The 17978-nt window shown below is 32.2% G+C and overlaps 1 protein-coding gene across 1 annotated transcript; it reads right to left on the bottom strand.

Annotated features, from left to right (window-relative positions):
- Positions 1 to 2145: 2145 nt before the first annotated feature.
- LOTGIDRAFT_152094 (hypothetical protein) lies at positions 2146 to 17641 on the bottom strand (the record flags this gene model as incomplete). Its single annotated transcript, XM_009045564.1, has 3 exons — positions 2146 to 2196; positions 4109 to 4210; positions 17186 to 17641. 3 exons carry the CDS (start codon positions 17639 to 17641, stop codon positions 2146 to 2148), a joined length of 609 nt encoding a protein of 202 aa, XP_009043812.1.
- Between the last annotated feature and the right edge of the window lie 337 nt (positions 17642 to 17978).

The following is a 17978-nucleotide window of genomic DNA, read 5'->3' as shown; positions in this document are numbered from 1 at the left end:
AATCTTCATTTAATAACTTTTTTTCTGATGACTCATGAAAATTTAGCTGACAAAATATTTTTGAGCCATGAGATAATTATTCAGAAATTAGTCGTTTAGGTGTAGACCATAAATTTATCAACAATAAGAGACACTGACCTAGTTTCAGTCATGAAATCGAGGCAAAATAAAACCTTAAGAACAATATCTTTAGACAACTTCATTCCATTAACTATAAACATCTAACCAAATTGATCCATTATTGGACATCAATGGCTATGGCTTGACAACATTATCATTGATGAGGACATGAATACAGATGATAATCTTATTTTGAAATCCTTTAATTGAGTTCAGATGTGAGCTCAGTGTTCGACCAACTACCAAGAAAGTCAGAAAACATCAGATAACAGTGTCATAACTGTTCAAGAATTTGATCAGTTTTAACAAAATGTACATATACAATACTTTGAACTGTTTGAAATAAAAAAAAATCTAAAAGGGACAGTGGCAAATGCTGTCCTTTTAGATTTTTTCTTGAAATATGCATCTCAAAATATTAGTGACTCTTGGGACTATCTTTAAACAATGCTGTTATGACAACATCAGTATGAATGTGGCATTAAGGAATGTGAAAGATAGACAACTGTATAATTTAATTCAAAAGAGCTTAAATCTATGTCTATAAGACATAAACCTTCAGTTTATTTTAATTAAAGCTGGTCTGTTCAATTAAATTTCACCCTTTATCTCTTGAAGCATGCTAAGTACTAATTTTCAGGACATAACTTGGTGGGTGTAAATGAGTTTTCTATAATTTCCTGAAGAATCTATTTGAAGACAATATGACCCTGGCCATTACCAAGATACAATTGATTAAGTGAACAGTATTATACTGTAATTGACAAGTAAATCATGAGATATTTTATCTCTGAAAGACTCAGATCCTCTTCTCATTAACCATCTAAATCTGGTGTAAGAATGATAATGTAGAAGATTAATCACAAGTTGTTAATGCTAGCCATTATTCTTTCTGGATTATTATCTACTTTTCTTCAATCTTGAAGGTGTTCTCAGATCTATTCTGACTGTTCTCCATACTTGATATAATGATAGATTTAGGTACCGTACTGTAGTACTAATATCTGGGAATATTTAAACTGGAAGGATCACACCATGTGTGATATTTATGCAGTGATATTTCTAGAAACACTGGATTTTTTGCAATAAGACTGAAATATAACAGAATTTATATATAGTATTCTTATGTTCACCACATGTTATTTTCAATTCAAGCATACTTCAATACATTGTACTGGTATAGAATAAAAATGCTGAAAGAATAAGCTTACTTCATTTACTTTGATAAAAAATAATTGATTAGTTCAATGGCTTTTTTATCTCATATTTCACGAAAATTTTGAGATAATTAGCCCACAGTCTAGTCATAAAAATCATTTCGATTGGCCAATCATCTCTTAATATAATCAAGGCACGCTTTTTTTACATTGTTCTAGACAATAGTCTCGGTAAAAATTATATTAACATTGCTAAGATCTCAGAAATCCTTTTATCGTCTCGTTGTCTATTGATAAATTAACGTGACATGAAAATATTCTCACAATCATTCTGATATAGATAATATGTTTATTGCTCATTAAAGGGATAGGTTTCCAATTTTCAGTGGTTGCTTTAGGTCTCAAATATATGTAATCTTCAAAAATACTAGAGAATTGTATGAAAATCGCATAAATCCTTACAAGATACCTCAATCTAAGAATTTCACATTTTATTTCTATGTATGTCTATTCCACATTTTTAATGGGTTTGTTTTGTTGAATGATAAAGGACATTGGAACTGTTTTTTAAAATATTTGAAAGAAAAATTTATCATGCTAGGAAGATTTACTGAGAAGCAGAGTTCTGATATACCGGCTTTCAAATTTGACAAAGGTTGCTCACATAAAATATAGCAGTTAACCCACTTTGATTATACTGCCCCAGCTTAATCATATAATATCAAATAATAAATGAATGTTTCAAGGCAATGTCAATATTTTAAAACACATTAATGGGCAATGTAGAACTGGGAGTCATGAATTTAATAAAATGTATGGCCTAACACTGAAGTTAGACACCATGATTAGAAAATAGTATAACTTGAGGCTAGAAAGGTAAATTATCATCAACATCACGCTCTCTTGTGGAATACAAAATCTACAACATAACATGATTTGGCTGGTCATGTTGCTATTTTAGACTGACTAAGTTTATCTAGCAAATTATATATTTAGTCAAATGGTAGATGTCTAGGTATAGATTAGCCCTTAGGAATATTTCAGGTTAAGAATTATTGCTCCTGGTATTACAGTAATTTGTTCAGTAAACCCTTCATGTCAATACAATAATAGAATGAGTCAAAATCAATTACTGGTCAAGCTATTTGGAAAGACAGAATGATGTTATATTAAAATTCAATCTTCAGGATAGTGGGTTGGTTTTCCTGTTTCCTCTTTCTTCTATTTTCACTAATTACTTATACATATTCTACAACTTCAAATCCTAGCAGACTTACAATTACAATTTTAAGTCTGTACTTCTTACTAAGGAATCATTGTGAACACATAGTAGTGTGGGTGTATAAAAAGGATGAAATTGATTGCAATTATTTCATCATCAATATCTTGGAATTTCAACATGACATCCAAATCATAGAAGTAGGTGGTTATATTCACAGTTCTATTATTAAATATTATGAAATTTAAAATCTTTACAACATTATCAAATGACAAGAATTTCAACATCTTTTCTTATCTATAGCAAAAGTATTATAAATTATCAAATTAATTTTTTAAAATCATCATTATAATTTCACTTCTGAAGATCACATAGTGTGAACAACATTATTCAAGTTCTGTTTTAACATTCTATTCACTTTATGCAGAAACTTCATTCATTTCCAATGAATCACAATTTTCTCCAACTGAAAAATTACTTAATAGATGAGTCTAGTATTTTGATTTTATCAAATTATAAAGACAACTAGATCATTATCTCAGTAGAAAGTGAATCCATACAGTTACAATTTACAGCTATTCTGCAACTTCATACTGTTCAGAAACTTTGATCAATGTAATATCTAAAATAATTTCCCTGACAAATATATTCTAAATGTATAGATGCATTGTGTAAGTATAAAATCCAACAGTACCAAAATAGAAACTCTTAACTTGAAACATGAAAGCAATATCAGGAAAGAACCTGGAAGGTTTCTGCCATTTCCAGCATCTAATAAAGACAATCTAAGTCTATATTTGGAATCTCTGAGATACCCACCAGCGAGATTGATATGACAGATGAACAGAAATTGTCAGAAACATCTTTCCCTTGCAGCGATTTGACTTGACAAACACAAATCTGTCTTGATAAAAAAAGATTCTACCATGAAAGATTTCTTTTAAAAATAATTCAAGACTAGTTATAGAAATTTACTTGATAAAAACAAGGAATGTCCGAAAAAATTGCCTTATAAATTCAATACTAGATTTTGTGAGTCTAATTCTACTATTTTTTTTTCTTAACCTCAATGCACTAAGAGAAGCTTCATTCATATTCTATGTTATAGCTTTAGTGTTCTAATATTCATCATAATTTAATAATAGTTTGACATGTGTAATGAATGATTAATAAAGTCTGTAGTCATGTTTTCTTATGAAGAATTATCTCCCATGTACTGGAAACTAAGCTGAGAAAGAGTTACAGCCCATTGTTGTCTGTAGTAAGAATATTTTTATACAAAATGTGATTACTTCCCTTAGAATACTTGACCAAATATGAGAAGGTCAAGATACAAAATTCTATATAGAGGCCATTGAGGATGTCTCAAAGCCCATTTATTAAGCTTATAACTCAAAATTAAGTAAGCATTTTGTGTATTTGAAACCTTTGGCCATATTGAATGCAGCTTTTCATCTTCAATTTATATTTTAAGCTACAATGGATGAATGTTTTCAATTTAGATTAGAAGTGCTTGTAGAATGAGAAAATTTAAGTCAATGAATCAAGGGCTAAGTGTAAGTGATGATTAAAATAATTGCATGTGGTTTGTTTTTGGTTTAAACTAACTCACCATTTGTCTGACTAGTAGAGCACTTTCATCTTCTGCTGTTGTTAATCTCTCTTTAAGGTTGGTAGTCTGGTTGAAGGCCATCCCACCTGCTGAAAACCATAGCTGAAAAACACAAACAATGAATCAAAATTTTGTTGTTACAACAGAGAAGTGGGGTAGAATTAGTCGAATTGTCTGCTGCATGGCCATAAGGTTCCATGACTTCCTCTCAGGGTAAGCACAAAAATTAGTTACAATGAGATTTGAAGAAAATCATGGTCAGTAATTTTGCCAACCAGCAAACTGAGTATTGTCAGGTAGCATCTTCTTAGCAAAATATGTAAGCTTATTCACAATACATTAGGCAAGGTGTGCTCATCCTTTCAGCAACTCAAAGCTTTTGTCAATTTGATGACATTCTAGGACTTAATTTGTCAATTTGGCATTGTTTTCAGAGAGTCAACATAGCTTGTATAGATTACTTGGTACAATTATTACTCATTGTGGTGTACTATGTACATGTTAACCACATGAATCTTACAGTGCAAGACAAAGAGACAAGAACTAATTTGTGTCTGGTGTTTTCAGACTGTGTCTATATGGTAAAGTCTATGAAAACATCAACATGACATGTACTTGTCTAATCAATAGATTGATGTGAATCAGTTAAATTGCTAGAAAGACAATGTTTGTTAATGTGACTTCTTACAAATACATCTTGTCAATATGTCAACACAAGATCTTTATATAATGCCAATGTTTCTTTTTAAAATGAAAAAAATCAATTCGAATCATATTTTGTGAATTACAGGTAGGTATCTTCAAATAACAAATTGTTTTAAGAAAACTGTTTCATTGGTTTGGAATAATCAATATTTAGGGTTGTATTATTGGCATCAACAGGGCTGTGACGTGCCAAAAGCCATATCTCATACACTATACAATATCCAAAACACTACAAGTCCCAATATTGGTATCTTCAAATAACAAATTGTTTTAAGAAAACTGTTTCATTGGTTTGGAATAATCAATATTTAGGGTTGTATTATTGGCATCAACAGGGCTGTGACGTGCCAAAAGCCATATTTCATACACTATACAATATCCAAAACACTACAAGTCCCAATATTGGTATCTTTTTGGTTTTCCTAAAATGTTCTGGACTCCCTAGCTAGTATTGTGTGTCTTTTCTACTGTTCTGAACATTTTGACGTAGTAACATCTAAAGCAACTTAATTCAAAACACAATGGTAAAGGGGTGACACATTCATTTCCATTCTAAGAAATCTTAGAATTACTTCTTATGAGAAATATCACAACCTGAGTAGTGTAACCTTATAAACCTAAACTATCAGACTCTTCTACTACTGACTTTCATGATATCAAACACAATCATTTAGATTCAGTAGATTGTGTTCACACTGAAATGATCAACATGAATCTATACTAAAATATTACACTTTCATCCTATATTGCTATATGAAAGGTATTTCAAAATTAATGATGGTGATTAAAAGTTGAAGGTTAACATAGAAGAATTAAAATCTATTTTAAGTAAAATCTATTCTAGCCAGTAGATAAATCATTGCAGTAGCACTGTTTTAATCTTCTTATTCAACCTTGTACACTATCATCACAATGCTTATTGCAGTGTCATTCCAATACTGGTTTTCTCTACCAATTGAGCTTAAATTCACACCTATTAAGATTTAGAATAAAAAATTCAACATGTGGTTTCAGTAAAATCTAACACAGAATAGTCAATTGTCTACCAGCATGTATTCAAACTGGTACTGGTCTGATACTTTTGTCTTTTATTCAATACATCACTTTAAATGCAAAGAAAGTTGTTAACAATTTAAGACAATACTGATTTTACTAGGAGCACTATTACAGCACCTGTCTGGCTCCTGTAAGGATTCATACTGATATCATACTTCTTTAAGAGGCAATCCACTCTTCATCATACAACAAAAAGTCTTGACAGAGCCCTAATATGAGGACACTTATTATAAATAATTATACTACATTTGTATTCAATTTAAGTGCAAAATGGTCAAATCATAGTTTAGCTAGTGTACCATCTTCTGTCAAATGATAAGTCTGTGTTATAATTGGAGTTTCATCATCATATCTTGTGACCCTGATTATCACATGCTATAATGTCAAATAAGATTACTCTATTCATAGTAATAATACATTTCTAGATGAGTTACAAGGCGTTGGTTTTCATTCATATGATCATTATGAAACATATTCAATTTATCAAATTTTTGATTCAAAGAGAAGAGATTTCTCTTATTGTTCACTTAATGCCAGACAAATTTATTTTCTTGTTTGACAGATTTTTTCTTAAAATGTCTTTTAAAGGCAGATTTGGGATTTTTGTCTGATAATAGTATCTAGGGTCACAGAATGTTCTTATAAAAAGAAATTTGAAAAGTTAAACTTAGTATAATCTTGTATATAAACTGAAGAGAAATTCTGATACAGGTGGATGAAAGAACATTAGGAATACTGGTGAACAGGGGCATGCAAAATGACAGAATTGTGCTTTCAATACTTTTTGTCACTCATGCTAGATTTGTCTGCATGTATCCCTATAAAGTTATAAAATTTCAGTTGAATTTCAGCTTGATCATCAATTTTATATTATCATACTGCTGAACTAAACAAGAAAAACTAAGCTGATACTGATAAAATATTGATTGGCCACTATTTGGACCATCAGTGACGCAGTTTTACTCAAGTCAACAACCTCTAGCTATGATTTAATTATAAACTTCTACTCCTTTTATTCTTACAAGATTCCGTGCTACAGGCATTTCAAACAAAATAACATGGTGATTATTAGATTTAACTTAGATTCCTTGACATAACAGAATTCAAATCTAAAAATTGAGTTTTAAATTTTTTCAGAACTCTTCTCAAATCTAATTTACTTCTCTCATCTCTTTCGGTTATGTCTCAATGGATGAAAATCTATACTTAGGGTAACACTTATTTCAATTTCAATATGAAAAAAAATTAAGGGAACCCTTTATGGTGCCAAAAACAGAAGGGCAATAAAAAGACAAAGCAACCAGTAAATTAGGAGCATTCTAGCAGCTAGGAATTATGCATTTTTTGTACAGTTTAGTACCATACTTTTGAAGAGTATTAACCAACATTCAAGGCTAAAGTCAACCCCCCCAAAATGCTGCACTTGCCCCTTTAAAGTCAGAAAATTCTAATATCTAAGACTGAGTGAAACCAGAGCTTTAAATGTTGTAGATCAATATCAAATATAGATAGACTTATATAGACCAGTTGTTATTATTACACATTCCTTCACAATCCCATTATCACTTTCACTCAATTATTTTCAAATACCAATATTTCATTGCCATGTTGTCTCAAGCTTCAGCAACTCAACAATGGTTCAAGTTCAATGAGCTAATGAAATTAGCAACATTATGCTTTCCAGGCACAATGGTTGAGAATATATAACACCAAGACCAAGATAAAATGTCCTTTAATACTTTTCAATATTTGTAACTTGTGAGGGTTTCAAGGTTGATCCTCCGTGGTTAAACCTTTCCTTTTAAATTGCTAACAAATAAATGGTTGAAGACATTCAAATAATCACAAGTAAAATTGCTGAATACACACTAGTTTACACATTTCATAAACTTGACTTCAATACATTATTCATTTTGATTTTTTAAAGCAATTATCTTTAAATGTCATATTTAAAAAGGTGATTAAGGAGATATTATTCTGGTCTCCATACTTATATTATTTATAAACTATGAAGAGATCCACTGTATATAGAGTAACTTAGGTATTTATATTAGGTAACAGATGGTCTATTTCTAATATTTATGGTGTAATATGGCTTGATAACTGAGACTAACTCCCTGGATTGATCATGATCAATAGTTTCATATCAAAAATAAACATAATTTAACATTAGATAAGAGTTTTCCTTATTATAGGGCTATGTTTATATCAAATATTGGTTGGCTAATGTTTTCTTCATTCATATTTTTCTGTATATTAACTGTAAGTTTGATCATTAATACTAGTGCTGGCACAATATATATCAGTGATGCAACATGTCATATATTGATTTTTGATGATGGGGTTGGAATGAAAAACTTTTTTCACTGACTTGACTGATATTGTTCAAAACTTTTTATACGACAATGGAGGTCAACCACTTCCATCAACTACATTACCAAATATCATATTATGTAGTAAATTAATAAATATTGATCCTGTGAAGATAAACCGTTAACTTTTATCCCATAACTCCATATTGCGATACGTATCGTGACCTTTTTTGTATCGCAATACATATCTTGGTATGATTTGATACCTAGCACTAATTAATACAGTACCGGTAGCATTAAGAAGGCATAATTCTAATCTAAAACCTCAGGAAACAATTTCCCATGATCAGAACAAAATAGGGTTGTGCTAACGCAAGGCAGATATGGAAAAGGAGATGTTTAGGCACACAAGTTATATCTCAATTTCATTCAAATAAGTGTGGAATTAAGACAAAATCAATCAATAAGGTTGTGCAATATAAATTTATTACAAAAATCTAAGTAAAGAAATTAATTGTTCAAATTGTGCAGTAAAGTTGTCTGCCATTTAGAAAATCAAAATAAAAGCAATAGGCCTACAAGCGGGACTGTTAGATACTTAACAGTCCCGATATTAACTACTAAGACAAGGCTGCTTAGACTAAGAGGCTGCCAGATGAAAAACTGAATACACTGAATGAACATGTCAAATAGGCCTATACTAAAATGCACTGACAATCTAACGGAGAAAGCACCTAGTCTGAGAGTGTATCCTGTCAGTGGATGATGACTGAACTGAAGACTACCTAGAACTGGAAACAGGCGCTATATCGGCATTGTCATTCATTGTTGATTAAGTTCATGAATAGCCTATCGGAAAACAAAAAATTTCACTGAAAAAGGTCTTACCCAAGAAAATGTCCAGACGGCAATAGCAGAAGAAATGTCTTTTTGACAAAGGCAAACTTATATTAGCTCCTTCCATGGAAGTGTGGTTTACAATTTAAGAAAATATCACTTTAACAGGCTGACAAAAATCCCTCAATTTGCTTCACGCTGAAGAAGTAAAGGTGAAGGATGTTCGGACTAGGTCATGCAAAACTTCCGGTTTGTGAAAGCAGACGAAAAAAGGCTGGATAATGTAATCGTTTATCACTCGATTGTTGAGTTTTATTTTCCCTACCGGTACTTTTATCATGTTTTTAAAAGCAAATAATTTAATTACTGGGAACAAGGATGAGAATAAACCCCCAAAAACTAATTCACCTAATCATCCTTTGGTTATTTCATCGCGGGTAATTAGATCCAACTATGTTGCCTCATTATAAATTTTGATAAAAATGATAGTCGTCTTGAACTGGTCCTTTGATTAAAGATAGACTTAATGACAGGTAAATCAAAACATACCTTAGATTTCATGAATGAAAGGGAACAAGCGCCCTTCCTTCCTTTTTCGCCCACTCACATTTTTCAAATAATTTAAAAGCCAAAATCTTAAACCAAAATCAACATAGGAGGGTAGACCACTCTGATTTGTTTGACTTGCACTTTTTAAAATGGTTTAAAAATTTTAAGTAGGGTAATGTTAACTTTCAGCTTTCAGTGCACGTGGTCCATAGAAATATTCGATTAGCCAAAGAAAGGCTTCTACTTCTAATGGACATTTATATCAAGAAAGATGTATTTGTTGACTATATAGTTGTGTACGTTAGGTAGGCTACTCAAAGATTGATTGCCATGGATCCCATTATATCTTGTAAATGTTATTAAAATAATAATAAACTCTAAATTAATCAATTTTACAATGTATAAAATGAAGACAAACAACAAAAACAACAACAAAAACTTAAAACCCGACCTATGCTTGTGTGAATTACAACAAACAATAAAGAGAGTAAACTTACAAATCAAGGGAAAATCCAATAATAAAACACGATAGTGATTGTTTTCAAGTCTAATGTTTGTTAAGCCTGTATTATTATTAACACCTCTTTAGAAGTTTATTAGCCTTAAACCAATCTGTCACTACTGGCACTTTATATAATTGATTCCATCGACATAGTTTCAGACTCTTTGATTCTAAATCATTTCCAGCATTGATTTTCAACCCACACTTAAAAAATTCCACGGTGAAGAAATGTCGGATAAATTGTAACAAACACATCAAAGGCTTGGTCAAGAATTAGGACAGGACAGTTGACAGGATTCATTAATTGTCATCAATAATAAGTCTTTTCCAAATTCCAAATAATCCTCCAAATGTGTAACAGATACAGAGACTTTAGTATTTCTTCATAAGAGTTGAACACTCAACCACGGACTGACACCAACTTTTTCCAGTACACTTTCCAATAATTATACCAATACAAGTCCTTACCGTAATATTTGAATATCGTAGACGAATGTCATTGACAAAGATCGAGTCAGTAACATAATGTCAACACAAATATATCAAATTCGGTTTGTGGTAGCCTACAAACTTGCAACAAGTAGACAATATTGTGTGTGCACACTTTTCAAGGACGGATTAAACCCATATCATGAAACGATACCATTTATTGAGCACTGCTTTTCTTCAATTATCTGCATAAGACCAAAATCGACTTTCCAATTCAAGGTATATCACAAGAATACTATAAGCCAATTATAATGGATCTCAAATTCGACCATTCGAAATGGTCTGCACGCAAAAACAAAAAATATCGATTATCAACAAAGATCCGTTATAATCTCGTAATCGCAATAATAAATGTAACCATACGACTTTACTTGTTTAATATCTTCAGAACTATAAACAAGTGATATTCACTACTAGCATCAAAAGAGTAGCTCTAATACATTAGCCAGATAGATCAGAAGTTATTTTCGTTATCGAGAATAAATCTTAAAGATGTGTCATTCAATAATTATAGAAAATCGATGATTTAAAAGTATTTCTGGCATGGAAAGATACAGTCGTGTCTTCAAATTATACAAGCGACTTAACCCATATACAACATACTAAGTCTTTCAAAGTCATGACATCACAGAGGCGTTATTTAATGACAGTGGGTATGACAAAAAAGCATTTCCAACAAATGTTTTGGAAATCTATCTCTTGGAGAAAAAAGGATTACTATGCAAAATTCTGTTTATGAAATGAGACAATTTTTCAATATTGTCAGCATGTGAAATCTATCACTCTTTATGCCATTTTGACAGAGAGTGTTGTCACCACAGACTCGAACACCATTACGTAAAAATATCACCTCAAATTTGAGAACTACTGTTGGTAAAAATAACAAGGTTTAAGAAAATAAAAAAACATAATTGTACTGCTTGGCATGTGAAACAGTACTCGACATTAAGAAAAAAAAACAATGCCTAGATTACAAGGAAAAACTTGTACTCAAAGTTGATAACAATATGGCGGCTGAAAATAGCCGAGATAAATACATGATAAAGTTCTATTTACAATAACAAGATGAAGGATCGTATAAAGTCACGCATTTAATCAATTTCACATCAGGTTCTATTACTGAGATCGTTCAGAGCATAAATATGGTTTTGAACATTAGAACTTTAAGAGAGTTTAATGTTGTAGAATGTTATGTAAACAACTTACTTTCAAAACAAAATCCTCCGTCATTCTACGTTATATTCTAAATTGCACTATTCTACTATGTCATGCCCAATTGTTTTAACCGGTCCTACCCTGCTATGTCTTGATGTATTCTACACATTCGTATGCCCCCCCTCCCCCCCCTCGCAGTCGTGAAAGCAAGTTTTTCTGACAAAAATTTCATAAATCTCTCCCCCCCCCCCCCTGGATGTAAACCTGGCTCCGCCATTGAGATGGAGATATGAATGGATGTGTTGGATAAGGTTTTGAAGTCCTCCACACACTCATAGCATGTCTTATCTTTCAATATTCGGAAACACAGTTATAGTAGGCCTATCTTGGAATCAACAGTAAACACCATGGAGAGGTGCTTATAACAATTCAGATCGATTTGAAAACAAAGCACGTAACCACATAGAAACATTTTAGTCTTATCTCTGTATCCGGAATGGTTGGTTAAAAGCATTGATTACATCACAGAATAGAAGATAAGCCCATATAACAATTGAATAGTGCATACTAATAGGATTGCAGAAGACTTGTTTTGTTTGTGTCAAGGATAACTCTCATGTTTCCAACCTTTCGTTGCCGTACAACTTATGTATCGGAAATTGTTCCTTAAATTAAAAAAAAGTAACAAAATTCTGCTACACAAACATATTAGCCCCTTTCAAGGTTCTATATTATACTTATTCAGAAAAACACAAGAACAAGTTGAGTTAAGAACGTTGCTTTACGTGCCATTTAGCATTAAAAAGTGTTCTGATTACTGTAGGTCTACTCAACAAAATCTATCAATCTTTTGTGCAATCCAGGATCCAGGGTTCCGTCAGTAAAGCAGATCGAAGGCCTAGTCATTCGGATTTGACAAAAAATCATGCGCCACAAGCAGTGCACATTCAAGATCCATTCCATGTATTCATTCCCCGAATTCAGAAAAGAACTATTTCTTAGTACCATAAGACTATCAATTATTAATAGAATAACAGGTTTATATCATCAGTCACGTGATGGTATATAAATAGTTTAAATATAAAAATAGCTATCAATAATTCATCGTCTTGGAAACTAATTAATTATCATATTTCTTAATTAATTAGAGTTTTAATAGCATGTAGATATCGTACTATCTTTCCCCGTGGACGTATTTAAATAAAAGGTAATGAAGTTGTACGTCTTAGTTTTATACTCCCATATAACCATTTTCTATGGGTCATCACTGAAGTTGAATGATGTATAAAAAAATACCACAGAATCCTTGGTGGATTCAGATGGTAGTATATTATATATTATATATGTATATTGTTGTTCAATTGAATTGAGAACCCAGTACGAACAAATTGACAACGAACCCTTTAGAATTCTCATTGGTGACGTATATAGAGTTAACAGTAGCACATCATCACTAGTTTTTCATGTGAATGCTTCAAAAATAAAGTTAACTGTCTGTATATGTATTGAAGTTTTGATTTCTCTTGTATATACCTTATAATTATAGCAACGTATATAGAATCATAAATCAATAGTCTATAAATCTATATATTCAATCAATATTAACTACTTATCTATAGGAAGAATTTTATACTACAGTGTTTCTATTCAGATAATCCTTATATGTATTCTCAGTACTACTGTATCGGAATTGCATGCTTAGCCTGATCTCTTTGCTGGTTTTCATCAACTTTCACCTCTGGAATCCATCTTTATAGAACCTGAGCTCCGCGTAAATGCTACCGCAAGTGACAGTGCCAATGCCAGCAATAGAACATCATAAAATATATACCGAAAATTTGAAAATAACTTTCTATAATTCCGGTATCAACTTTACAAAGAGATGTCACGTCACGTATGATTTTAAACTGACCTTTTCATTCACAGTATTTGCATGTTATATATCAGGATGTTCTGTCTGACATTCCTCTTTCTAAAAGTAATAGTTCGCATGGAATTCCAGGAATCTGTGTTGCTGTATAAACAGATCAAGGTAAGAATCAATATTAGTCTAATCAGACCTGTAATAATACAGATGGATAATTCTATTGGTAATTAGTAATGGTTTTATCATGTCTAATTATCTATTTAACTTCTTCTTTGTATCAGATAATAGAATTCCCCGAGTTATATATTTATATCAGGATGTTTACTCTTTATTCTGTACACATCACCAGGGTTGAAAACAGTTGGTCGATTGATCCTTCATCAGTAAATATTATATGGAGAAAAGAAAAACTAATCAAAACTGGAAACATGTAGACCAGATACCTGTATTGGCACTAGGTTGTCGACAAAAGTTATTTTATTTTAATTAAACTTTGATCTTATACACAGTGGCGTAGCCGTAGCATGTCTTATTTTGGTACACGACGACCAAACTTTAGAAGTGTCCTTTTTCAATTACATATTTGAATTCCATCCAGACTCCACTTTGGTTCATTTTGACTTGTATTGCGCCTAAAGTTTGACCTCGAAACTTTCTTGGGAAACGACTTCAACCACACCACATCATAAATGCCAGTGGGCCTACATCAAGGTCGGAACGTCGCATTAAATATTTTTTCAAACAAATTTTCTTCGGTTGCTGTGCTGCTTTATTTCATTATTAAGTCTTGATGGGAAATATTTTTATACCTTTTCTCCGGATTTTGTACACCATACAACAAAATGAAATAGACCCATTTTCTTGATATTTCGACGCTCCCTCTGAAGAAAAATACTATCACCATTCTAATGCGTTTTGAATATATGCAATGAAAGGGAGACAACTAGTATAACTGACAAATTTCATTTGAATTATTTTAAGACATTACAGTAGCATTATGAGGCATAGAGAACAAGAATGTCAAGATCTTCAACTCGACCAATGGACATGCAATTTACAAGGATCTCCTACAAACACTATAGTGCTTATATTCTCCTTCTTATCTGTTGTAAATTACGACATTTTAAAATGTATTTCTCTGCCACTGCGCCTTGGGAGAGCTTGAAAAACCTCAATATTATTGTGGTCTTATTATATATAAGATCACCTTAAGAAATTCGGCTCCTACCACATGTCTAAAGTCAAGTTGCAACAATATTTATACTTTATAAAAAGAAAGTGAAATTATGTATAATCAATCACACTAAGTCGCAGAAATAGAGAAAAAACATACTTGCTCTAAACTTTATTAAAATATTCCCAATATACTTTATTTTCTATCAATCTGATTATACAGATACAGATCTCATGTTGGGTTTAAAGTTTAAAGGGCTGCAGTCATTGGGAGCGCTGAATTCGTGTAACCTCCTATACTAAAGTGCAAGAAATGTCAGCTTTTCCTCCGGCATTGCAGAGTGCCTTAGTAATGCGTTCATGATTTTCGATAACCTGGTTGGACGACGGTTTATTATCACATAACTGAAGGAATTCTCATGTCATCTTATATAAAATTAATTCTTCAGAGTTAAATGTAATATTAATGTGCTCTATGTGATGACACTTGACTATAAGTTCATCTGTCAACAATGAAACAGGCAGCAATAAATGTCTCTTTTGTCTTGCTGTAAGACACAACCTTGAGACAGTGATATAAGGTGACTTTTAATTCAGCATTTATTTCGACTGCAAATCCTGAATTTTCAAAATTTCAAAAGCGACAGATGAACTACATTACCGTAAGCAATAGGCTGTACAACTTTTTAGGAAATATATGTAGAATGTAGATGCGCTTTCTGTCCAGGGTACTATACCGCCAAATAACACAAGCTCTACTATTTCAACCACAAGTAAATTCGACTATACAGTCAAGATGTTCATGGAATTTTGAACAAATATAACTTTACAACTAAAATGGCAATGTTAATATAAAGAATAATGCCGACTTTAGAATATATAAGGGGGTAATATTATCATCGGTCAATGCCAAGGCAATTTCTGCTTATTTGCTTATGTTAGCCATCTGAAGTTGGGCCTCAGTTAAGATGAACAATCAGCACTAACAAATGTAATATTCCTAGTTTTTATATATATTTCATTTGATTTAAATTCAATTACACGTAACTTGTGACAGTTTAAATTGAGAAATGTCATAATAAATTGTCGTGTGTCACTGACAATGACACTGACGGATGTTGCAGTTTGCCTCATAGCCAATCATCCGCGATATCCTTATGGCATAATTTTCCGGTCTAAAGTTTGTAGTTCCTTGACAGTATTATTCCTGCTTAAGATTTTCTTAAAAAAAATTTAACCGAGGCCTTCATTAGCCCAAAAAGTTCAGAAAGGTAGGACGTAAAACTGCATTCATTTGATTTCATTTAAAAAGAAATCTGAATGGCGGAAAGATGTTTTACTAGATACACCTGTATAAAAACCTATTCAATAATGAAAAGAGAAACTCTTATGCTTATCATATGTCACAATTATTGAGTGGCAGGGACCATTGGTCAATGCTCTTAGACAGTTCCTCTTCGGATTTTTAGAGGTTTTTTTTAATTCCAAGAACCTATGGCATTTAACTGTAACATTACAACTAAGCCAAGATCTTCAAAGTCATAATATAAGGTCATATCAATCCTGGTTGACAAATCACAGCTGGACATACTGAGTTTATCTTCTAAATATAAACTGATTCATTCTGGTACTGAACAGGTTTGTCTACTTCCCCTTAAAACCATAAGAACCAGAAACAAACGTAAAAGACCAGAAAATCCTAAAACAGTCGATAATTTATATAAGAGAAATGTCAAAATCGCAGATACGTCATATGCACATTATTACATAAATGATATTTCTGTAGATTTTTCGTTTTCCTTAGTTTAGGCGGTCAACTTCGTGGAACAGTATAAATAAAAAAAACTTGCATTATAATAAGATGGGTACATATAGTTCTGTTTCGAAGAATAGTTGGTTCCAGTGAATGTTTTTTGTTGTTTTTACAAACACTTAGTCAATCCAAAATGAAATATTATGATACGAGAGTTGGTTGAAAAGTAGGTTTGAAACAAACTTTTGCAATGAATAATGAAGTAATGAATCATAGGATTGCAACAGTAGTATTATTATTGTCTTGTACCAGAACATAATGTACACAATGCTCAACTTTACTGCAAGATAGGTGCCAAACCTCTTGACAGTGTATCAGAAACGTGTCAGTTTCCTGGCGACTTGCGCTGTGGGGAAATAAGTTATGCTTGGAATTTTTCATTATCTGCCGTGGATAATCCTATAGTATTTTAATCTTGTTGATATATAACTGATTATTTAAAACATCGGCATATGAAAATTATTTAAAAAAATTAAAAGAATAATTTATCATCCAATGAGACCTACAACATCGAGATTGCTCGGCAAGATCATTATTGAACTTGAATTGAATATATAAGTAAAAGGGGGAAAACCACCACCTCGGTTAGTCTAACAAGGTGACAAACAGACAAACATACCCTTGTGTCCCGCGGTAAAGATTCTGCTGATAATTCGTCCATACCATCCATAAAGCCACTTCCAAAGAATCCACTAGAATTTGTCCGAGCTGATATTGGGTCTATGTATTCAATAGAAACACGTCTCTCTGATAATGGTCGGAAATTTCCACTTGAATTCCTGCGTGATGCCATTTTAGAAAAACTTTCATTCACAGTGGGTTTCATATTAGCAGGCAGTGCCACAGAATTTGAACGTTTATTCAACAAAGACTGGAACTTTGGTAAGGTTTGTAGAGAAGCTGGTCTCGGTAGATCTTTGGATTCGTTAACATACGGACATTCAATAAAGCTAACGCAGGAACTCTGTCTCTTCAAGTGACCATTTTGCATGGTATTGAGTTGACCACTCGACATGGACTTCCTGAAAACTGACTTTTTCCGATCGTTCCTTATCTCTGGAACCGTGTCTTCCATCTTGGCTGAGATGTTCTAGTCTCCTGAAAAAAAGGTTAGTTTCAGAGATAATATCGTGTTCTGTTCTGTATGTGAGTTTGTTAAGAATTGGTAAAAATGCTCACTATCACATCGACATGGACACAAAGTAAGGTGGTACAACCTTCTTCAATTTGAGTGTCACATCAACCAACAACAGCCACGACCTTTCGAGTCGTACGTGAACATAACCTTGGCACACGGTCATAAACACTTCAGAAGTTAATCTAAAGAAAAAACATGCACATTTATATTATATAAACCAATTGGTGTCGAAGAGCGTGCATTGAGCTTACTTTTTTCAAATGGTACTCAGATT

Source organism: Lottia gigantea, assembly GCF_000327385.1.
Source record: "Lottia gigantea unplaced genomic scaffold LOTGIsca_1, whole genome shotgun sequence".
Lineage (NCBI taxonomy): Eukaryota > Metazoa > Mollusca > Gastropoda > Lottiidae > Lottia > Lottia gigantea.
This window is presented reverse-complemented; position numbering and strand designations above follow the sequence as displayed.